Below are 25,376 nucleotides of genomic sequence, written 5' to 3' on the forward strand. Positions count from 1 at the left end.
ATGTCTGCTTACATGCCTGTGCCTATTCATGTTTCTACACCAATGTGTGAATCCTTAGTGGTAGATTGAGTGTATCGATTCTGTCTTGTTTCTTTGGTTAGGTATGATGCTTGGATAGACCTGATTATTTTGGGGATGGCAAACTTTGATATTATCTTGGGTATGGATTAACTTGCTCTGCATAATGCTATTCTTGATTGCTATGCTACCCATTGTACTGATTTCCCTTCCGACTTCTAACAAAGAGCTTTCCAATTTCATTTTATTTTCTAATATATATTTTTCCATATAGTTATATTCCCCTAGTTTGATTTTTATATTTTGGTAGTTATATTCCCTTGGTTTGATTATATACGGTGAATGATTGGATATGAAATTTTAAAGATAAATAATTTTTTGTCATATATTTTTAAGAAAGTATAATTTGTAATTTTAGATATATTATAATATTTAAATGATAATGTTATTAAGGCTTAATAAGAAGTTTAAAGGTAAATTTAAATTTGATATATATTTTAAAACTTTAAGTTTTATACATTAAAATAATATATTTTATGATAGTATATTTTTAATGTTTCATAACGTTAAAACGACTCCCACCAATTACATTACAAGAAGGTCAATATTTTTTTACTGAGCATTTATCAATTTTGTGTGTGTTTTAAATGTTTGTATTCCAATTTTACCCATGTGAAAGTTTTTTTTCTTTTTACAAAATGAAGTGATTTCATTATTTTGCAAGATTTTTTTATAAAAAAGAATAGGGGTGCAAAATGCAATTCCAAAATAGCTTTCCCTCTTTTTCGTATTATTGTAATAAAATTTAAATGAGATAAATCTTTTCTTCAAACTCAATTTTAGCTCTAAGTTCAATGAATAATCTACTATAATTAATAATTAAAGTTTTTATTAGATTTATATTTTTTGAACCTTCTATTTAACTGGACCATTTCTTCAAAGTTTAGTACACTATTTCTAAAGTAAATTAGCATACACATATTCTTCCCTAAAAGAAATTATCAATTAATCATGGCTAACATGCTTCGAGCTAATCAAGCTGCTAGGGCCATTTATAAGCCTAAAGGTCTATTTGTTTATGGTGAGTACAATCGTTGTCTTTTAGCAAGTGTTAATGCTTCCGATAGCTGTCAGGCTTTTGCTCCTGGTGGTCCCATCGGTAGTATGGAATCTTTCCTATGTCAATTTTGTCATTGCCATCAGAATGTCCATCGTAGGTTGGATGTCAGCAATCATCAGCTTCCACCAACACCAACACAACAACAGGTTAATTTATTAAAATTTTATTAAAATATTAATTGTCATACTTTTTTGACTGAATCATTGAATTGCTGTTTGCTTTGCCAAAAAAACATAAAAATAATATTTCCTTTTAATTTTTCATCTATTATCAAGATTACTATCTTTTTAGATCTTTTTCAATTAATGTTTTTTACTTTTTTTCATATGTTTAAAGTAATACCATCAATTACAACTAGTTACTAATCTAAAGATATATTTTTTAAAAATATAAATTATTGATTTAAGATGACATTATTAAAAAGTCTCATTTACTTTCATAAACTATGTATCAAATCAAACTAAGTCACATGTATGTAATAACTTATCTTATTCTCCAAAAAAAGTTTTTTTTTTAATTATGTATCAAACCAACTAATTCCAAAAAAATATTTTCGTTTTTCATCTCCAAATAGAAATTTTGCACTTGAAAGTCAAAATAAAAAACATTAATTTCTTACTTACCTAATTAAAAAAATTTCACTATATACCTACGATTTCAAAAGATCGTCATATCCACTAAACCTATACTTTCATCGATCCTAGCCTATAGAAAAAGTGAAAGTATATATATATAATCATTTGACAACAAATTTATGCATCTATTCTTAAACAGTCTGTCACCCAAAGGGATGTGAAGACAGAAGAATCTTCAAATAACAAAAATGCTAATCATCTCGGTCATATTAATGCACAAATATTTGACTCTCCAGGAGTTTCAATTGCACTGGTGGAATCCATCATGGCTACAACTACTCAAAAGTGGGCGCATAGTAACAAAAAAGATGGTGGGAATAAGAGAAAAAAGTCAAGGGATGAACATGTTGTTGAAGAATATGAGAAGGAACAACCACAAATACTGGCTAACCAACTAGAATGGACTTTAAACATTAGGTTAGAAAATGGAAAGAATAAGAAGATCAAGAAGGATGAAGATGAGAAGCCAAATGGTTTTGAGGTGTATGTCAAAACCAAGAGCAAAGCTATTAAAAAATTACACCTTGCTCAAGCCGGAGAATCAACATCTTCTAACAATCATAATTGTCCCAATTAAGAAGTGTTATTATTGTTGTTGTAGTTCTTGCTTTTTTTCTCTATGTTTTTTTGGATGGGGTATGTAACTAGGGTTAGACACATAATATACTCCTACAAGTATATATAGGCTAGCTAGCTATCTTCCCAACCTGGTCATTTTCGTTTATAATTTCCTTTTTACTTATGTGTCGATCCACCATTTTATGTTTCAAAGGTCTTGTTTTGTTGTTCAAACTAGTTGATTTTAATGGATTCTCCATAAAAGAATTTCTTCAATTGTTGTGCACATGTGAGTTTACATACATACATTCTAATCTTCAAGGATTAAAGAATAAAATAATACTAATTAATCTTTCGAGATAAAGAAGATAAAAAGGCATTTTTTACCAATGGAATGGTGGTTATCCAACTTCGATGGCTTATCTGAAGCAATGTGAAAATAATCGCAACTTCAATATATCCATGAATTTAATGGTAGAACAAATCTCATTTCAGCTACCATGAATATTGATTTTGGGAAAAGCAACACCCATAAAGATCGATGAGCACAAAATTGAACACCAAATTAAGCACATCACGTAAACATGTTGTTGACACCCAAATTTGCCCCTCCCCGATAAGGTTAATTTTCAATGATTTGAAATAATTAGTTTTACAAAACTCAAAAAAATAAATAAATTATTTTCTAAGTTTAAAAGCAATTTCAACCATTTTATCATTTTTAAAACAATATAATATTTTTATATAAATTTTGTATGCAATTGTTACATTTCTTACGAGCATTCAAAAATCATTTTAAAAAAAAGATTTTACTTCCTTAAAATGTTTTGATAATTAGCTCACTTAATACTAGTTTATATTTGCGGATTAGTTATTTTTGTCTCGTTAAGATTAAGAAGCTCGTAAATTAATTGTATTAATTTGTCCTATTTGAATTTTAGCTGAACCTTCTAAAATTAATTCATTTGGCTACCTTTTTAATCTGCTTTGTTAAATTGTTAATTAGTTCCTATTACAATTTTAACCTAATCTAACCTTTTATTCAAACCCATATTAAAGGACCAAAATTTTGGGCCTTTTCTCAAAATCCAATAATCAGCCCAACTCCACTTATTTTTCAGCCCACCTCAATTCTCCTCAACCCTATACCCAGCCCAACTTCAGCTTCAACTGCAATAGAAACCCAGAACTTTCTCCAGCGTTCCAAACATACGTTCCAATAACAACAATCCCCTGTACCTGTCTTCCTCTTCCCAGACGTAAACGAGCAGCAGCCCAACGAGCAGAACCAGTCCAAATCGCGACTGAATCCAGCAAGAAAACATGAATAGTTCCAGCAAGTCAAAGCCCAGAACTCCAGTCCAACAACACGATCTAAATCGCGACCCGAGTCTGACAATTCACGGTGTTAACTCCAGCTCACAACGGCACCAAACAGAGTCAAATATCACAACGGAGTTCATGGAAAAGCAACAGCTTTAACCGCGTCTTTCTCTTTTTGCCACAACTTTGTTCGTACGGTTTTTGGGCTACAGCAGTCGGAGGATGCGTCCTTACAACCACAAGATGATGCCACGTTGAAGCTCAAGGATGCACGAGTCCATCGAAGCCATTCGCGTCCTTGTCCGCTTTTGAATTCCTGCTAAAAAATTAATTTCCTCGTACAGGGACAACTTTCCTCATCTTGGGGATTATTTGAATTCGTAATAGGTTGGGAATTTTCGATTTTACCCCGATTCTTATCCGAAATTCTTCATTTTTCCCTCTCCAAATTTTCCCTAATTCCCCCTATATAAACCCCTTCTCATCCACTGTTAAGAGGTTCTGGGGGTGAAAAAGTTTAGAGTAAAAAAAAAAGAAAGCGGCGAATTTCCTTGAACGAACTTTAGCCTTGAAAAGTTTTTGTTAAGAAGTTTTAGACAGTTCCTTTCCTTTAGGTCGGAGTCGTGAGAAGTTCCTTGTTAAAAGTTAACTTGAAGTTTTCGGTTGGTCGCTCTAGCTTCAAAATTCGTGTGGTGGAAGAGCTCATCTCTGCTCGTTATTTCCAGTCGCTGCACAACAAGAGGTAGTTGCCACCTACATCTATGTTTCACTGGCCGGTTCTTTGATTAGAATCTTGTTCTTTTGGGCTTAATTTTCTTAATTGTTTGCTCGCTAGTTTGTCTAGTTTTGTTCAACTTGGTTATATCTCAAGGCTGATAGTTCATTTGTTCCCTGTGACTATATTTTAGTGTTGTTTGTTTGTGTATGAGTGTGATTTTATTTTAATGTCGGCTATTCGTATATGGATGTGATAAAAAGAGAGGTTATGATTTTAATAGTCTACTGTTATTTTCTCTTTATTATTGCAAATATTGGCTAATAATATTTGTCTTCCACCGTATCGTATTTTGTCCGAGTGAGCTCCTGCTTTGATATTGTTTAGAGTTTCTTATATCAAAATCGATTATTTTCTGTGCTAAGTGTGTCTCTAGCTGCTCCTAAGTAAAAAATCAACTCCAGTTCTTTTGTATTTATGGCTTGTGGTTTTGACATGATATTATCTTAATCATTGGTTCAAGTTTATTTTTTGTATTGATCAGCCTAGATTTTCCGACTGTGAGCATTTGTTTAAAATCTTGTTAATGGCTAACTGCATGAACATGTTCCCTTTGAATGGTCCTAGTCTAGCTTGGTTAAGGAGTCATCTATGGAAATTTAAGCTCAGTTAGCATTTTGTCCTCTATGCTTACTGTAACAGTCTCCTGACCCCCCTTATCTTCCTAAATTTGATTTAAATGTCTTTAGTATCAAAACTTGCATAGATTGATGTTTTCGCCTGAACCTCTGCCTTCTTTGGTTTAATGATTCTATTAAAAAATAAATTATTGTTTGCTGTTGAATTATCTTAAATTTACTATGGTATGTAAATAATGCATAATTTATCATTTTGCTAAATACTTCTTATGATTTAGTACTTGTGCATTTTATTTGTTTGTGTTTGCATGTGAAATCTATTCGGGTCCTCGTGAACTTTATTCTTGCATTTTCCTATTGGGCCACGAAGGCCTAATTCTTTATTTCGAGTCAGCCTCCCCTTCAAAAGTTGAAGAATAAGTCCCGAAAAATGGTGTACAGGTTGCGAGAGATTGTATACGTTAAATATACATAATAAAGCGATGCATCAAATCAATGAGTCGAAGGAATTGGGCCAAAAAGCCCACTTTTATTTTTTTTAAAAGTTGTATTTATTTACTTTTGGGCCTAAGCCTTTTGCATTTTAATTATCGTTATTTGATAGTTGTTAGGACAGGTACCAATAGAGAAATTAGGCCACAAACCCAACATTACTAGTCTAGGACAGGTGCGGAAATGGGCCCAAGGCCTCAAGTAGGAATTATGCCAAAGTGTTGGTCCAGACGGATAGAAAAAACCAAACTTGGGCCCAAGTCTTTTCCCACTTAATTTTATTGTATTTGAGTGCTCATTAATATTTGCCGTTAACCTTAAGGTCGAAAAATTCAAATCTCCGGGAGACTCCTATTTTGACTTAACAATTTAACTGAATTAGTCATCGTTTAACATGACTTAAAGAATAAATTTTACAAAATTAGCTTACTTAGATAATATTTAAGTACTTCCCTTTTCCCCCCTTTAAAATAGTTCTAACTATAAAACAACTCAAGTTTGCAATTTAAGTTAAAGTTAAAATATTTTAGCCAAATAAATTAATTATCGGATAACCGCATTAGCGGATATTCTAGGTGCCTTAAAAACCTTCCTAGAATGCTAATAAGAACCCCCGAACCCTCTTTAAGTATTTTCAATTGATTTCCTGTTTTAATCTATTGAAAATTAGTTTTCTTGATTTTTCTTAAAAATTAAGTGGCGACTCTTAAAACCAGTCAAATTATATTTTCCTAATAAAACACATGTTTCAGTTACAATCACTAAAGAAACCACTACAAAATAGATTTAGCATATCTGCTAACACCAAACTTTACCTTATTTCAAGTTTGCCCCTACGCAAAATTTTCTGATGATAGTAAAGAGTATTCTCCCACAATATCTATTAGCAGGCCGGCTATCAGTGCATAGAATTTAATTAACTAAAATACATGTTATATTATGTTGTGCAAAAAAATAAAATAGGAAAAGAATCAGTCTTTGTTTATGTAAATTTGAACAACAACTCATGAACATAGAAAATATACTTCTATTAGCTTTGTTATTTGCTGAGTATTAAATATGACATCCCTTTTTATACTAGAAAATATGAAATTAGCTACGAAATTTGTAAGTATTCCCTGACTAAATCATAGATAATTAGTTCTTAATAATCTCATAAACTCCAAGATCGAATTAACTCCATGTATGAATTCACAAAGCAAGTGCATGATAATGCAAAAATAGAAAGTAGATGGCAATTAATAATTGGATTACTCAAAAATCATGAATTACTTCAATAAAGTAATTTTTTTGTTTAATTAACTATTCCAAATGACATTTGATCCATGCCATGTAGCGTAGTGAGAAGACACCTACATCTTCCTCCCATCTATATAATCTACTCACTCTTTTGCCTCTTTTCCCTCACCGCCAAACTTGTTTCCTATCTTCTCTCTATAATGACCTGATCGGTGATTTTTAGAAATTTTTATGATTTTACCATTTTCCCCTCCCAATATCGACACCGAATCTTTTATGATTGAGTTTGAAAAGTTAGTTTTTAAATTTAGGTTGAAAGATAAGATTTGTGATCGTGCACGATGGTCAACTTTAATAAGTTGACTGACCTTACACATTGCGATAGCGTGACTCTGGATCGTGATGAGAAAATGAGACCTGGGCTGAATGTTTTCCAAAATATGGGGTTGCAACCCCATTTCACCATTTTTTAGTTTTGGGAGCTATGTGAAGGCAACTTGTACTAGATTTTCGAGGGAAATCTTTGGGTAATAATTTTTAACTATAAATCTTTGATTACCCATTATTATTATTGAATTTATGATTTTAGATCGAGATTTTGGGTTGATAAATATGGTGTTCTTCATGAACTTAGGTTTTGAAGTAAAAGTGGGTTTATGAATTGATTTAAAGCCCATTTTTGAAATAATTTTCCCTAATAAGTTCTTGAAGCTTTGAGTAATATTTTCAAGTATTAGTTTTCGGATTCAAACCTCCATTTTGATATTGGGTTTTGAGTTTTTTGACCTATTTCTCTATATAATTGATGTGGAAGTGTTGTTTTTGATGGGTGATTGTGAACGCTTGTTTATTTTGGATTGTTTGGCTTTGGAAGTGATTTGGACGGGAATGCTCAACTTTTGGAATGATTTTTAAAAAAAATTAAGGCAAGTATCTTCCTAAACCTTGTATTCTAGTTGAATTTGTATACTTCCTTCGTTTCTTGTGTATTGGGAGTAATACAGATGATGTTAAGGGTTAAAATGTCCACTTGTTACATCTAAATGAATAAACAGTGGTTGAAATGAAAAATACTATGTGATGATCATGATGATGTAAATTGCCTTATTGTGCCCTTATTGATTGCTTGATGAAATGCTTGAAAGCATAAATGTGGACTTGAATTGTGCAATTTGTTATCTTTTCTGTGTGGCGTGATATTGCTTGTGTGCATTGATTGTGAAAACCATGATGAGATATGTGATGTTTTATGATGCCGAGGTCTTTGCCATTGAATGTTGTGATGACGAGGTCTTTATCACCGAGTGCTATTATGTCGAGGTCTTTGCTAGCACGTGTGATTAGGCCAAGGTCATTTCCAGCAAGTGTTATTATGTCGTTGTCATTGCCGGCAAGTGATATTGTGCAGATGAGAAATGGTTCCAACTAGTGAATTGATTATGTGACTTTATAAATTGATGCATATGCATGACTTACTTGATACTTGAGATTGATGAACTTGTTATGTGTGACTTAACTACTTGACTTTGAGTTTGACTTATTTGATTCATTTTATTGTTGACTTGTGGCTATCAAATTGTGAATATTGGCCTCGTGAGCCATGCATTGTAGAATTTCTAGGTTGGGCTAATTTATGTGTAGGTTGTAGTTTGAGGAGGTTCGGTTGAAGAGTCAGGGGTATTCGTTTCTAGCTAGTTAATTTGTTTAGTAGGTTGCTTGTTGGTACCGTGTTGCTAGTACTCATCTCTTGCTTCTACACTTGTGTAGGTTCCGCTCCCGGACTAAGGTGATGTTGTTGTTGTTGTTGTTCTTCTTCTCCTATCAGTTTAGGCTAGTTTAAGGATTTGAGAGGTAGCTGTTTGTCATCCTAGCAAACCCTCTTTTCCTTTTTTTAAGGATTTGTTCTACTTTAGAAACAAAGACTCAGACTTGTATTTATCTTTTGAATTAAGTATTTTCATTAATGGCTTATACACGTGACAACCGGGTTTTAGGGTTGCACCACCCCAAAATATTTTGAGTTAAGACTTGTACCATTTTTCGGTTGTGAATAAGATTTTACCGAAATTAGGTGTGTTATGGTCATTAGATATATCACCTCAAGTTCGAAAAAGAACTAAAGAGAAATTCATATAAGTCATCCATAAGTTCTTTTAAGTTTTGGATCAACTTCAAAAAGCCATAACTTTTAGCACATAAAGAGTTAGTGGCCCATAAAGTATTAAATCGAAGAACGTTGAGTCCTCTTTCCAACGCCGTCAAATTTTCTAAAATCCAAGTTTGTATGTAGGAGATATGACTGTTTGAGTGCAGCCTTTCTAGTTAAGGTTTTTCCATCCGAATTAAGGAAGGGTATTTTGGTAATTTCCTTACCCCCACTTGGTCTTAGTGTGAATTGAACCCAATTAAAGGTCTAAAATGATTATAATCAGTTTCATTAACCCCCAAAACGTTTAGGGCTTTAGAGAGAAGATTCAAGAGGAGAAAAAGTTCAAGGTTCCAAGCGTTTATCCAAGATTTCACCAAGAACATAGTTATTTGAGGTATGTAAGTTCTCATAGTGTTGGGTTCATTCACCCACACATAAATCACGTGATTTTTATCCGTAATTTCATTCTTGAGGTTGAATGATTTGAGTTCTTGAGGCTTTAGCTTCATTCCTTGTCAATGGAGTCTTATTGAGTTCTTAAAGTGAGGATCTTGCAAATGAGTGTAATTTGTGAGGGATTTCACGTAGTTTTTCATGTACTTGTGTTGAGTTAATGAATCTAAGAAAGTTTGGAAGGAACTAATCGATTCTAGGTGATTTACGCCCCAAAAATCAAGAAGAAAATTCATCGGATTGTTCTAGAAAAAGGCTGTGGCAGCGCCCCCCAGATGCGCCAAGAGGGCTGGTGTGGGGCGGGCAATAGTGCGCCAGAAGTGAACTCCAGTAGTTGGATGCCTGGCGCGACGCGCCACCCCTATGCCCAGAGTGTCAGGCCACCTTCTTCTCCGTTCTTCGATCTGTACTTGTTCCTTTAAATCGATCTTTCATTCCCTTCGTAATCCTAACTATCTAGACCTTTATAAATCATTGAGAGATCCTTCATATATCCTAATCATGTCTCTTAATTCCAATTTTCAAATTAAAGTAAAGATTAAGAGTAAAGTTTGAGAAAACCTTTGAGTCCCCTGTTGAGAAAATCTTTTAGTCAAGGTGATAATTTCCTTGAAATTAACTATAGCTTTGGGCTAAGTTTTGAGGAGGTAAGCATGAGAATGAGAAGAGTTGTACCCATGAGTTCTATAATGTCATATAGACCCTTGAGTCAAGTCGTTCATGTCCATATTTTCGTCTGAACTCTATGAATTAAGTGTTCTTGAGAGGAATAGTATTTTTGGATTCTAGTTCTTGAGTATTGAGTTCCTAATCCTTTCTAAAACTTTATTCATAATTATGGGATTACTACATGTTATTCATAGAGGTCCTAGAGTTGAGTCGTTCATGCCCATAATTCTGCATGAACCCTATGAGTCGAGCATTCTTAAGATAAGTAGTATCATTGAGTCCTTGAATTCTGGAGTTATTGAGTTTCGAGTATTGAGTTTTATATATGGTTATTGAAACCCTTGAATTGAGTCGTTCACATCCATAATTCGGCATGGACCCTATTTTGAGAAGCCTTTTACAATTATTTATAATTTGTTTAAAGACTTGAGTAAATGAGTATAAGGATGAGGAGAGTTGAGACTCATATCTCAAAATGAGTATAAGGGAACTAAGTATTCCCAAGCATGTTACATTTAAAACAAAAGGAACATTTATTTCTTAATGAGTTTATGAGGAGTATTGAGTACCACCTCTTTTAAGAGGATCTTTTAAGTAATTATCTCAAATTGAGCATGAGTTATATATTATTGGGAGTAGTATTGAGCACCAATATGGGACGAGTTCAGACAACTCAAAGTCCTCATATACTATGTATGCCAACATGGGTAAGGGGTCATACTTTTTAGATAATTCATTATTTCTTTTAAGCATAGGTTAGTGGATCCACTTAGTTGAGGATGTCCTATACTCCGGCAAGGTATAAGACAGTTCTGGCAGCATGGGCGAGATGTTGTATCATCACATAGCTCAAGTGATGGTTATCGGTTAGAAAATCTCCTATATACGAGTTATTAATTTATTTTTACATACAATTGAGTTATTATTGAATTTCTACATACAATTGAGTTATTATCTAATGTTTTAAGAGTTATCCATATATTGCATCTTTTATTGTTTCCTTATCCTTGAATTAAGTTGAGTATCTTTGAGTTGAGTATTCTTGAGTTGAGTTGAGTCGAGTTGAGTGAGATGAGAGGTACGTGATCATCCCAATTTCCCTTGAAATTGATCACGCAAGATCTCAACATGTCATCTAAAGTCTGAATGGTACGCTCTACCTGACCATCTGGCTGTGGATGAAATGATGTGCTGAGATTAACCTGAGTACCAAGAATTTTCTCAAATGACTTCCAGAAATGAGAGGTACACTGAGGACCTCTATCTGATATGATAGACAAAGGAACCCCATGCAACCTGAATATTTGTTTAATGTAAAGCTTGACGTAGTCCTTCGCTAAATCTGTAGTCTTAACAACCAAAAAGTGAACAGACTTAGTAACCCTGTCTACTATTACCCAAATGAAGTCATGTTGTCTGCGAGTATGAGGTAAACCTGTAATGAAGTCCATGTTTATCACTTCATACTTCCATGTAGGAATGTTAATCGCTTAAGTTATACCTCCTGGTTTCTGATGTTCTACCTTCAATTTTTGACAATTAGGGCACTTAGCCACAAAATCTGTTGTATCACTTTTCATGCCATTCCACCAAAAGACTTCCTGTAGATCATGGTACATCTTAGTGGCACCTGGATGAATAGAATACCTGGAGTAATGGGGTTCTGTATGAATCTATTGTCTCAACTCACCCACCTTGGGAACACATAAACAACCTTTGTAATGAAGCACACCATCTCCCCCTTGGGAGAAAACATCAACTTTCTGCTGATGAACTGCACCCTTTAATTGAAGCAATATAAGATCACTGTCTTGTTTTTCCTTAACCTCCACTACCAACGAAGATTCTAACCCATTCTGAACTATCACACCATCATCTGATATATTCATAAGGCAAACTCCTAAGAGAGCAAGCCGGTGAACATCTTTTTCTAATTCCTTAGTTTCTTCATCACCATGTACTACACTACCCATAGATAGTTTGTTAAGAGCATCAACTACTACATTGGCGTTACCAGGATGGTAAAGCACATTCATGTCATAGTATTTGAGCAATTAAAGCCATCTCCTCTAGCGAAGATTCAACTCTTTCTGGGTGAAGACATACTGAAGGATCTTATGGTCTGTGAACACATCTACGAGAACACCATATAAGTAATGTCTCCAAATCTTTAGGGAAAATACTATGGCTGAAAGTTCGAGGTCATGAGTCGGATAGTTCTTCTCATGTACCTTAAGTTGTCTAGAAGCATAAGTTATAACCTTACCTCGATGCATCAACACACAACCTAGACCGACTCTAGATGCATCACAATAGATAACATAACCGTATGAACCCTCTAGTAGAGTCAAAACAGGAGTTGTAGTCAACTTAGTTTTCAGTTCTGAGAAGCTCTTGTCACACTCATCTGACCACTGAAACTTAACCTTTTTCTGAGTCAACTTAGTCAATGGAGAAGCTATGGATGAAAATCCTTCCACGAACCTTCTGTAATAACCGGCTAAACACAAGAAACTTCTAATATTTGTAGTAGAAGTGGGTCTGGGCCATTGCTTTACTACCTCTATTTTTCTGAGAATCCACTCGGATCCCTTTGCTAGACACTATATTTGCCCAAGGAAAGCAACTGATTGCAACCAAAACTCACGTTTGCTATACTTAACGAATAAGTGGTGATCTCTGAGAGTTTGTAGGACAACTCTCAAATGAGTCTTATGTTCTTCCTCATTTCTAGAGTAAATGAAGATATCATCAATAAAGGCGATAACGAACAAGTCCAAATACTGCTTAAACACCCTATTCATTAGATCCATGAAAGCTGTAGTAGCATTGGTTAGTCCAAATGACATGAATCAAAATTCATAATGACCACACCGAGTTTTGAAGGCTGGTTTTGGGATGTCATTATCTCGGACTCTGAGCTGATGATAGTCGGATCTGAGGTTAATGTTCAAAAAATGACAAGCAGCTGAAGTTGATCGAATAAGTCATCAATCCTGAGGATAAGGTACTTGTTCTTAATTGTGACTTTGTTCAACTGACAATAGTCAATGCTCATACTGACACATCTTTCTTTTTCGCGAACAACACTGGAGCACCCCATAAGGAAATACTAGGTCTGATGAAGCCCTTATCTAGAAGGTCTTTCAATTGCTGCTTCAATTCCTTAAGCTCAACTTGAGCCATTCCATAAGGAGGAATAGAAATAGGTTGGGTATCTGGAAGGAGATCAATTCTGCAGTCGATTTGTCTTTCAGGAGGAACTTCGAGAAGACCTTCTGGAAACACTTTTGGGAACTCATTTATTACTGGGACTGATTTAAGAGTTGGGGTTTCGGAGCTTAAATCCTTCAACCGAACTAAATGATAAAGATACCCTTTAAAGATCAGCTTTCTGGCCTTAAGGTAGGAAATGAATCGACCCACAGGCACTGAGCTACTACCCTTCCATTCTAAGACTGGTTTGCTTCCATTCTAAGACTGGTTCGCTTGGAAACTGAAAACGAATGATCCTGGTTCTACAATCGACTGAGGCATAACTGGAATGTAACCAATCAATTCCTAGAATGTTATCAAAGTCTACAATATCTAACTCTACAAGATCTGCTGAGGTAACTTTCTGAGACACCATGACAACACAATTTCTATATACCCGTCTAGCTATAACTGGATCACCAACTAGGGTTGAGACTGAGAAAGGTTCTGAGAGAATTTCTGGATTGACACTGAAGTTCACTTGTACATATGGAGTTACAAATGAAAGTGTATCCCCTAGCTCTAACAAAGCATAAACATCTAAGTGAAAGACTCGTAACGTACCAGTGACCACATTAGCAGAATCTTCATGATCTTGGTGAGCCTGCAGAGCATACGACCTGTTCTGGCAATGACTGCCACCTGTACCAGATGAAACACCCGTCTGAGCTAGGTGACCTGCTGGTGCTTTTGGATTTGTATACTAATCCCCACTGTTGTAACCTCCTTGTCCCTGTTCGGAAGAAGGGCAATCTCTCAACTTGTGACTAGACTGACCCTACCCAAAACATCCTTCCTTGCCTGCAAGATACTCTCCCAGTTGGTTCTTACCACACTTTGGACAAGTTGGGTAGGTCATATTACCTAAAACACTCCCCTGAGACTTAGAGCCCGATGCCCTACTTTTCTTATCCTGTCGAAACCTGGGGAAGGAGCACTAGCTGATGAAGGTGCTGGAGATGAAGATTTCTGTTGAATTTGTGAGCAATTTCCACCACCTGATTTCTGCTGAGAGTACTCATAGTTGCCTGTTCTAGCCTTCTTGTTGTCCTTAGCGTGCTCCCTTATATTATCTCCCTCAACTTACTGAGCATGAGTCATGAGCCTAGAGATACTCATATCCTTCAACAACATAGCATTTCTATTACGACCCGAGCGTAAACCGCGGACGTAACATGGTGTAGTAGACTCCAAAAAGCCTCATACAAGCCTCATAACATTCATAACATAAGACATAAGAAAATGGTACGAAATTTAAAACATTTAATCCATACAATCAAAAACATTATTTAAAAACAACGGAAGACTAACTTTGTCTCACATGGCCATCTAATACAACTTTAGAATCAAGATAGGGTCACAACCCTTCAACATAGTCTGAAACATAAAATGACATAAAAGGAACTAGAAATGAACAACTCTCTTCCTCAAAACATGTGGACTCACCACTAGCTTTGGAGAGAATCAATCCAAGCTTTGAACACTAGAATTCACCTTAAGATCCGGAACCTACACTTTGTGAAAAATGTAGAAGAAATATGGGTTAGCACAAATATGTACTAAGTATGATATTTTGGTTGAAAACCATGCATTCAACAAGTTTGAGAATCATCATGCATCTTTAATATAAACACATAAGACAAGCATATTCATCATGTAAGTCATTATAACACATTAGGACCATCATCGAAGTAACTCTAAGTTATACTTGTGAAATGTAGGAATGGCGTCCCATAATACCATTCATACTAAGTACCACTTTGAGGCCACCATAACATTATTACCATTCTTCATTCTCATTTTTAGTTGATACTCATAGATAAGGAACATTCACATTTAATAAGTCATGACAAGGAATGCAACTCAAAATAACAATCCAAGTTAAGCATTCATCTTTACATTAAGCCTTTAAGTCAACCTTCTCATTAGCATCATTATAAGCACATCCATTTCATTAGACATTATACATTGAGGAACACACCATAACTACTCTCAAAGCCTACTTGTGCAATGCATGGATAAAGTCCCATACCCCCACCCACACTAAGTAGTGCATTCTTGAAAAGCCATAGTTTATTATCATTCTTTGTAGGGGTAAGCCTTAACCGACATAGACCATGTGAGCAAATCATGGAATCCCGGTGTTACCCACACCGAATAAGGGATTCCTTCTTGCCTAAGGTAGGACCGTTAATATTTGGCTTAGGTGGATCCACTAGCTACAAACCTATGTGGGCACATAGTGATGGGATAGAGAGATTGCTACTAGATACACTGCCTTAACTCACATATGAGAATCCATCTCAAGAGATTGCTACTAGATACCCCGCCTCAACTCACGGATGAGCATCCATCTCAATCCATATCCATTCGGTGCTTAGCATTATTCCCCATGGAGTACTTAACATTCATTACTTTAGTTCATTAAAATGGGATATAGAGATTGTTACCAGATACTCCGCCACAACTTATGGATGAGCATCCATCTCAACCCCAACATTCATTCATTAAGATGGCTCATAGATTCAAAGGTGAGAATAGCCTTTCAACTAAGAATCCCCATATTGTGAGAAATACCTTTCACAACATGTCATTATCATTCAATAGTGTACAATTGAGAATAGCCTTTCAATCAACATATTATCATTAACATAATCATAGAAACTTCATTCATGAGTGTGTGTATGTGAGAATAGCCTTTCAACAACCACACCATTATATTATAGTCATGATCACATTACTTTCATTATATTCACAAAGCATGTACATACACATCATGATTATACATCAACCTTTATAATTTTCCCTTCAAGGCCATGAATCACAATTCACCAACACACCTAGGATTACTACAATTTAGGCATGAATACTGACATAATTCAAGTAACTAAACCATTACAAGATCAAATGCATAACATTCATCTTACTTCAATTCACCCACATCACATAGTAATAAATTAGGGTTATCGGCAAATCATGGATTCGTGGGGGATTTTATCTTACAACCACCATAAAATAGAAATTCAATCTTAATATATTAGAATTAAAACATTGAAAATATTTTGAGAAAGAATCCATGATCTAGAATGAAAACCCTTAGTTTTGGATAATTTCAAACTTTGAAATTGAAGGTTTGAGGACTTCATGGATGAAAAGTTAACCATGAATCAAAACTACCATACCTTAATTGAATATTACTCATGAAATTGAGTGAAAAAGTTGAGTCCTTGAGCTCTAGATCTTAACCTCTTCTTCTTCTTTAATGGAGGTTTTAGAGAGAGAATTATTTGGAGAGGGAAGTTGGTTATGATTTGAGTTTCGGAATTATTAAGTGTCAAGGGGTGTTTAATGACTTAAAAGGTCTTAAATAGGTCAAATTAATCAATCTAAAAGGAACTCTTACTTAACTAACCACCCTAGGAATTTACCAAGTTGCCCCTCACTTGGCCGAATTTGACAACACCTCAGGACCCCATCCACCACCCCTACCTATGTGGCATTGATAGACCCACAGACCGTACTAGTCAAACGTGGGTGGGGTCTGCAGCTTGAAAAATGGGGGAAGGTCCAGCCTTGACCCACGACTCCCACTTATGGGGTGTGGGTCCACCCACGGCTCGTGGGTGCCATTTCGTGGGTAGGCTGCCTTTTGGCAGATTTTGGGTTCTTGAGGGTTAGATTTTAGGGTCCCCCTCAAGGACCTGGGTTTGTCCTTGGGGGGTTGTACCTTGACGTTCAACCCCTAAACCCCTCAACCTAAGCTCGAGACACCATTTTACACTTCTAAACCCCACAACAAACTCATCAAATCTCACGTAAGGCTCTAGTTTCACTTACAAGTTTTCTGAGATGTAACAATTTTCTACACTCTATCTTCACCAGGTCAGATACCCCAAATAGGAACTTACTCATTTCTTCCCTAGGATCGACAACCATATATGGAGCATACCTGCACAGCTGGGTGAACTTAAGTCCGCATTCTTGGACAGACATATAACCCTGTCTCAAATTCATAAATTCCTGAGCCTTAGCCTCCCTCAACTCTCTTGGGAAGAAACTGTCTAGAAAAGCTCCGATAAAACAGTCCTAAGTCACAGAAGCTGCATTCTCATTCATGTTTTCCTTCCACTGCGTAAATCATATGTGAGCCACATCCTTAAGCTGGTAGGACGCCAACTCTACCCTATCATTTCTAGTCACTTGCATTATTCCAAAGATTTTCTTGACCTCATCTATTAATTTATGGGGGTCTTCACCAACTTGCAACCCTAGAAACTCAGGCGAATTCATCCTAACAAAATCTCGGACCATAGCTGCCACTGATCGATCACTAGCATTTGTAGGAACTGAACCTGCTGATTGTTCTGTTTGGCTACACTCTGAGCCAAAAGTTGAATGACATTCTGAAATTCTACATTCAAAACCTCATGGTTTAGGACTCGAGGAACTGCGTTAGCATTGCCGATGTTAGAATTCCTTGCATAAGCTCTACAAGGAGGCCTGATCTGAAACGCATAACATTGAGTTAGGAAGTAGATCATACCCATAGACAATAAGAATAACAAGAAAGTGAATTTTTTCCTAAAACACTTCATAGCCTCCCCCTCATAAGTGTGGCACACTTCACACCTATAAAAGGGAATCTACTTAGTGCAGCATTTTAGAAATCTTAGGATTCTTAAACCTAATGCTCTGATATCAAGTTTGTCACACCCCGAGGCTACCCTTTTGATGTAAACAAAGGACCTAAAATCACGAGTGGCCCCAAGTTAACCCTGAGCTGGAGTATCATAAACATGAAACATTTTCTGAAATAAGAGATATTGTGTGGAAACTTAAAACATGAGAAAAACTAAAATGGTAGGGAATACCCAATACTAGTCTGCATATAAATACTGGATAAGAGTTAATAACAATGTACTATAACTCAAAAACTAAAGCTGAGTTTAACTATGTCTGAAATAAACCTCTAACTAACTAGAGATGCTGGGACATGCCCGGGCTAACTCTATATAAAAAAACTGAAACTAACATGGAAGACTGAATGTAAAAGACCATGTCTATCATCCTTGAAAAATGACTTACCACAGATAATGCTGAATTTGGATCGGGAACCAATCTACACGTAATCTAAATGCTGAGGACTACATCACAAAAAGATGTAGCGCAGAGTATGCCTCAGTATTTGAAAGGTACTGAGCATACAAGATAGGATAAAGCTGAAAAAATATAAATAACTGAACAAAGCATACTAAAAAATGATATAATTTGAACATAATGAAAATACTGAGATATATTGAATATGAACTTAACTGAATGCAATTACCAAGTCATAACATGCTGAGACTGACTACTGAATATAACCGGTAACCTGGTCGATGCACTAAAGTTTGACTTAGGAAGCTACTATTAACCGACATAAAACCACATGAGCTAAACGTGGAGTCAGATGTATACTCCCCATTGAGAGGACCCAATATACCTTGTCAGGAGTATAGAGGTATGACTGGCGTGATCACTAAAATTTGATACCCACAGAGGGGACTTATAAACCTACAGAGGCACGTAGTTCTAGGACATAAGTGTGACTGACCCTAGTCCAACTCGGTGTTAAGCCTACTCCTAACTAGAATTTGTACAATACAACATAACTATTATAAACTGGATAGCTCAACATTCTGACATGCTAGCTGAAAATGCATCATATAAATACTGATAATGACACATTTGAAATTTGAGGCATGCATATATGTTTATCTGTCCTAGCTACTGTAATTCATGAACTAAATGAATCTGCACAACTAGGGTTCTGAATTTCATGCAAGGAACTAAGCAACAATGTTATAACAACATAGAAATCTAATTAGTAATATTGTACCAGCTAAATCACAACAATTCTCTATAGTTCAAGAAACCCTAGGTCTAAACAATATATAGGGAATGAAGAGTCTGACTGAACTTTAGGGACCTAGTGGATGAAAGGAATCCACTAGTTAAATCCGATATACCTGGTAATGAAATCTATGGATAAATCCTTCAATTTTAGGCTGAAAATTGAAACATACCTGTTGGTTGTTCTTGGGAAAACTGGTGCCTCTTTCTTCTTCTTTTGCTAAAAGTTTGAATGATTTTGGTGAATGATCGAATAGGGTAAGTTCTGATTAATTTACTACGCTTGAATTGACCAATACTACGTAGTTTAGGGAGTTAAATGACGTAGTTTAGGTGTCCAACACATAGGGGAAAGGACCAAAACAATCCCACTTAAAATCTGACGGGGCCCGACCATGGACGCAACGATAGCCCGTCACAAGGACCACGGTCCATCATATTGGTCGTGGTCTACTGGCCAATAGATATTGATCCTGGGGTCTATCCACGGACCCTCCCATGGTCCGTCATCAAGATTACGGCCCGTGGAAGCCTCTGTGATCTGATTTATGGCCTAAGGGGTTTTATCGCATCACCAAAAGCACCAGTACGGTCCTGTGGGGATCCAAGGCCTGTGAAGGGATCCTTGGTCAACATCTCATAAAGGGCTCCGTGGTCCACCACTGCTGGGCTGGGTGTGAACCACGAACAGGTCGATAAACCGTGGTTCCGTTCATGGTCTGTGAACCCTGTCGTGGTTCACACATTTTTTTGCTGTTCTGGTATGATAAGTTCTGAGGTGTTATACAGGACAATAAAACTATGAATATTAAGCCCCAAATTAGTTGAAAACCCTGACTCATCAATGATAGTAAAAAGTATTCTCCCACAATATCTATTAGCAAGTCGGCTATCCGTGCATAGAATTTGATTAACTAAAATACATGTTATTTCATGTTGTTGGAAGAAATAAAATAGGAAATGAATCAGTCTTTCTTTGTGTGAATTTGGACAACAACTCATGAACATAGAAAATATACTACTATTAACTCTGTTATTTGTTGAGGATTAAATATGACATCCTTTTTTATACTAGAACATATGGAAGTAGCTACAAAATTTGTCAGTATTCCCTGATTAATCCATAACTAAATAGTTCATAACTAATTGCATAAACTCCCCGATCGCATTAACTCCATATATGAATTTACAAAGCAAGTGCTTGATAATGTAGAAATAGAAACTAGATGGCAATTAATATCTAGAGTACTCCAAAAATCATGAAGCACTTCAATAAATTACAAAGTTTTGTTTTATTAACTATTCCCAAATGACATTTGATCCATGTCATGGAGCCCTAGTAAGACACCTCAATCTTCCTCCCAGTTGTATTATCTACTCCCTCTTTTGCCTCTTTCCCCTCACCGCTACACTTGTTTCCTAGCTTCTCTTTGTAATTACATGATCGGTAAATCTTAGAAAGTTTCATAAATTTACAATTTTGACCATCCCAATATCGACCCTGAGTATTTTATGATTGAGTTTGAAAAGTTGGTTTTTAAATTTAGGTTAAAAGATGAGATTTGCAATCGCGATGGTCAACTTTAATGAGTTGAACGACCTTACTCATCACGATAGCGTGACTTTGGGTCGCGATCGCGATGAGAAAATGAGACCTGGGTAGAATGTCTTAAAAAAATGTGGTTTCAACCACATTTCACCATTTTTGCATTTAGGGAGCTTTGAGGAGGCAATTTGGACTAGATTTTCGAGGGAAATATTTTGGGTAATGATTTTTAACTCTAAATCTTTGACTACCCATTATTATTATTTAATTAATGAGTTTAAATCAAGATGTTGGGTTGATAAATTAAGGGTTCTTTATGAACTTAAGTTTTGAAGAAAAAGTGAGTTTTTGAACTAATTTTAAGCCCCTTTTTAAAATGATTTTCCCTAATGAGTTCCTAAAGCCCTAAGTATTGTTTGCAAGTATTGCTTTCCGGATTCAAACCTCCATTTTAATATTAGATTTTGAGTGGTTTGACCCATTTCTCTATATAATTGATGTGGGAATTGTTGTTTCCAATGGGTGATTGTGAATACTTGTTTATCTTGGATTGCTTAGCTTTAGAAGTCATTTGGAAGGGGGAGGCTCAACTTTTGGAGTGATTTTTCTTTGAATTAAGGCAAGTGGCTTCCTAAGTCTTGTATTCCAGTTGAATTCGCGTACTTCCTTCGTTTCTTGTGTATTGGGAGTAATACGGATGAGGTGAAGGATTAAATTGTCCACTTGTTACATCTAAATGAATAAAAAGGGGTTGAGATGAAAAAAGGATACGTGATGATCATGATGATGTAAATTGCCTTATTATGCCCTTATTGATTGATTGATGAATTGCTTGAAAACATGGATATGGACTTGAATTGTACATTTTTTTGTATCTTCTATGTGGTGTGATATTGCTTGTGTTCACTTATTGTGAACACTGTGATGAGACATGTAATGATTTATTCTGCTGAGGTCTTTGCCAGGTGAATGTTGTGATGCCGAGGTCTTTGCCAGTTAATGTTGTGATGTCAAGGTCTTTATCAGTGAGTGCTATCATGCGTAGGTTTTTACCAGCAAGTATGATTAGGCTGAGGTCATTTCCAACAAGTGTTATTATGCTGAGGTCATTGCCAGCAAGTGATATTATGCCGATTAGAAATGGTTCCGGCTATTAAATTGATTATGTGACTTTATACCTTGATACTTATGTGTGACTTGCTTGATACTTGAGATTAATGAACTTTTAATGTATAACTTAAGTACTTGACTTTAAGTTTGAATTATTTGATTCATTTTATTGTTGAATTGTGGCTATTAGACTATGAATATTGGCCTCGTGAGCCATGTATTCTAGAATTGCTATGTTGGGCTGATTTATGTGCAGGTTGTAGTTTGAGGAGGTTTGATTAGAGACTCAGGGGTATTCTTTTTTTGCTAGTTACTTTATTTAGTAGGTTGCTTGTTGGGTACCGTGTTGTTGGTACTCACCCCTTGCTTGTACACTTGTATAGGTTCAGAGCCCGGACTCGCGTGATCTTCTTCTTCTAATTCATTTTCTCCTATCAGTGAGCCTCGTTGAAGGATTAGAGAGGTAGCTGCTTGTCATCTGGCGGACCCTCTTTTCCTTTACTTTGAGGCTTTGTTCTACTTGAGAAACAAAGACTGAGACTTGTAGTTATCTTTCGAATTCAGTATTTTCATTAGTGGCTTGTGATAAAAACACTATCAAAGATACTTCATCCAATACTAAGCATCAATGAACGTTCAACAGTAATATAACCCAACTTGTGAGTTAGGGTCGAGTCCCAAGGGAGTGGTTCGTACTCAAGAATCAATTGAAAAGCATAAATATGCTCAAGTCAATCATAGCTAAAAACATTTACTAAGAAAAACATAATTCAAGTTTGGGGTGATACAAGTGTCAAATATCAAAGGGGGTTTTGTATTCAATTATCAACTAAAACAGCAAATAACACGAAAATATGAATATGGAGACAAGATTCTTGGGATATGATAAGATTATAAGCTAAGATAGACAATTAGTTAATTGCAATTAAAAGTAAACAACTGTAAATCAGTGATTAAGCTATACTTTAGTGGGGATAAGCTTTCCCTCGAACAATTTACCCCGAATCAAATTGGTTTCTCTCGAACAGCAATAAGCAGCAATTAAGCACAACCTTCGCTTTAGTCCATTTACTCTCTCGAGCTGAATATGTGGAAAAGGGTTTAGGGTTCACTCTCTTGAGCTTAACCCATGACAACCCAATACCCACAGACCATTGATTCAATAATTTTTGTTTTAAAACCTCTCTTTCGAGTAGGCCAAAAATACGAAGTTAAGCTTGTATTTGCAACTACAACCCATTAAATTCATCAACAATTACTGAACAAAATAACTTTTAAACAATAAATAAACTATAAATTAACAATACCCAGCAGTTAAATTAATCCACAATTTCATAATCACACCCCAAGAATTAGACATAGTAAAAAGGTAAAAATCGTTACCAAGTTGTGTTTCCATGAACTGGGTTGGATTGATATAGTCTTTACAAAGGTCTAAGATGAAGAATCTTCAACACCCACTTCCAATTTCTTAGAAATGGAAATCTTCAGATCTTCAAAGATAAGGAAATATTGTCTCTATTCAGTTCTAAGCTCACAACTTCAAAAACTGAATAATAATATGATTCCACCAAAAAATCCCCTTTAAGCTAAAATTTTAAACAAGTATTTATAGTTGTTAAAAAGTGTGCTGTGAAGGTCCAGTCGGTGCAGTTAGTCAGTATCGCCGATTGGATTGGCGATCTGCTCTTTTGTCATTTGCATCGCCGTTTTGCTTTTGCCTTCAGCATCTTCAGGTTTTGCAACTTTGGGTGATATGGCACTGCATTGCGGAACCGTTTGGTGACTCGCCGACTGCTCATTTCTCTCACTGACTAGATTTTCTCCTTCAGGACTTGGCACTCTGGAACATTAGGTGAGACCCTGGCTGTTCGGCGACTCGCCTAATAGGTTAGGCGATCCTCAGGCCTTCTTTCCTTCGTTCTGTTCAGCTGCCTTGTTCCTTTTTGCTCAATAGTGTCCATGTTTTGTTCCTCAATCCAAATACCTGAAATTCAAGGATTTACATTAGTTATTGGGACAAAATATGTATTTGATGACACTAAATCTACTAAAATAAAGCCCTAAATGAGTCTAAATCATGGACTTATCAACACCCCCAACTTAAACTTTTGTTTGTCCTCAAGTAAAACTCAAGTTCAGCAGTTCAGAAAGGATGTCTCAAACAGTGCTACACAAGACTCAATGATGAATGCACAAAACAAGACTTAACTTATTCATGCAAGGATAAATTGTGTACTCAAAGACTCAAGTTGTGACTCACCATTATCAAAGAATCTCAAAGTCACATTTCTTGCTTCAAATGCAAGTTCAAGCTCAACAAAGGTAATCGAATTCCCTCACACAAAGAATGATTTCATATTTACACAAAATGATTCACAATTCAAAGTTTCGGAATCAAATGCAATGCTCACACTCACAAAGATGAACACAATGTATGATTTCACCCATAGGTTTGCCCTTATTTTCCAACCAACATTTGCTTCAGCTCACTCAAGATTAAAAAGGTATTTTCAAGGCTTGTAATGGGACTGACTGCAAATATATGGTCATTTAGGCTCAATGGCTATAGTCCTCATGAAATGTGGTGTGAACAACACTTCCTTTCCTTTACTTCATCATTTTTCATCCGTGCTCACAAGTCATCCCATTATTCACTTTCCATGGACTGTTGGAAACCCCATTTCATTTTGCATTTTCATAACTTTATTCCATAACTTTTTCTTCTTTTTCATCTTTTTTTTGTATGGAGGGGTTCCATTTTTCTCAAAACATGGGTAAAAAGGGACTTTCTTTCACTCCTTGATTTACCTTGTCTTTTCACCACACCCCCAACTTTAGGCTTTTGGCCTAAGTTGGTTATCCAAACAAACCACAAATCATGAGGATTATGGGAATGATTAATAAAAGGTCACAATGTCATCAAGTTTCTTCCAAGAAAAGGTTAAGGCTCAAAGGGTGCTCAAGCGGGGTTCACACACTCACAAGGTAGGCCACACTCTTTAAAGTTCCCTAAGATCATCTCAAGAGTTCACATCACTTAGTCAACTGGACCAACGGGGCAAATTCTAGGTGTCATCACACATGGTTCACGGTAAGCTCATCACACAAAGCATGGACAACAAAGTCAAACAAGACTCCACATTTTTGCTAGTGCGCAATGTTCATCACAAGAGACTTAATTCGATACTTGGCTAGTAACAACGAGATGCAAAGAGTTCACGTATTGTCTATGCAACTTCATTTGGCCTCATCGTAGCTGCACATTCATTTTTGTTCGATTATGAGCACTTTTCAAGTCATCAGTATTGATCAAAACCGATACTCAAATTTACAAAAGAACAACCACATTCAACACAAGCAAGAGGTGACAAATTTTTTTGGAAGGGTCAAAAATCATTTACAATTAAAAACACGGAGCCACAAGCTCAAAACTTCCACAAAAAGCAGTGTACAACACAATTTCTACTCAAAGCCCAAAAATATATAAACAAAACCAATATTCACAAAAGGTGGGCCTCACCCCACCACAAATAAAGTCATTTGTCCTCAAATGCAAACAAA

General features: G+C 35.9%; 2 protein-coding genes across 2 annotated transcripts in view; one reads left to right on the plus strand and one right to left on the minus strand.

Annotated features, from left to right (window-relative positions):
- LOC125841344 (uncharacterized) overlaps positions 1 to 25,376 on the minus strand; it is a 404,974-nt gene that overhangs the window by 103,746 nt on the left and 275,852 nt on the right. The window lies entirely within an intron of this gene.
- Positions 1,030 to 2,350, plus strand: LOC125857079 (zinc-finger homeodomain protein 3-like). The gene is made up of 2 exons (XM_049536753.1): positions 1,030 to 1,284; positions 1,913 to 2,350. The coding sequence occupies exons 1-2, from the start codon at positions 1,030 to 1,032 to the stop codon at positions 2,348 to 2,350; spliced, it is 693 nt and encodes a 230-aa protein (XP_049392710.1).

Source organism: Solanum stenotomum, chromosome 1 (assembly GCF_019186545.1).
Source record: "Solanum stenotomum isolate F172 chromosome 1, ASM1918654v1, whole genome shotgun sequence".
Classification (NCBI taxonomy): Eukaryota; Viridiplantae; Streptophyta; class Magnoliopsida; order Solanales; family Solanaceae; genus Solanum; species Solanum stenotomum.

Coding starts and splice junctions, on each gene's coding strand:
- LOC125857079 (XM_049536753.1), top strand. CDS start 1,030: ATGGCTAACATGCTTCGAGCTAATCAAGCTGCTAGGGCCATTTATAAG. Junction 1,285..1,912: donor CAACACCAACACAACAACAG/GTTAATTTATTA, acceptor ATTCTTAAACAG/TCTGTCACCCAAAGGGATGT.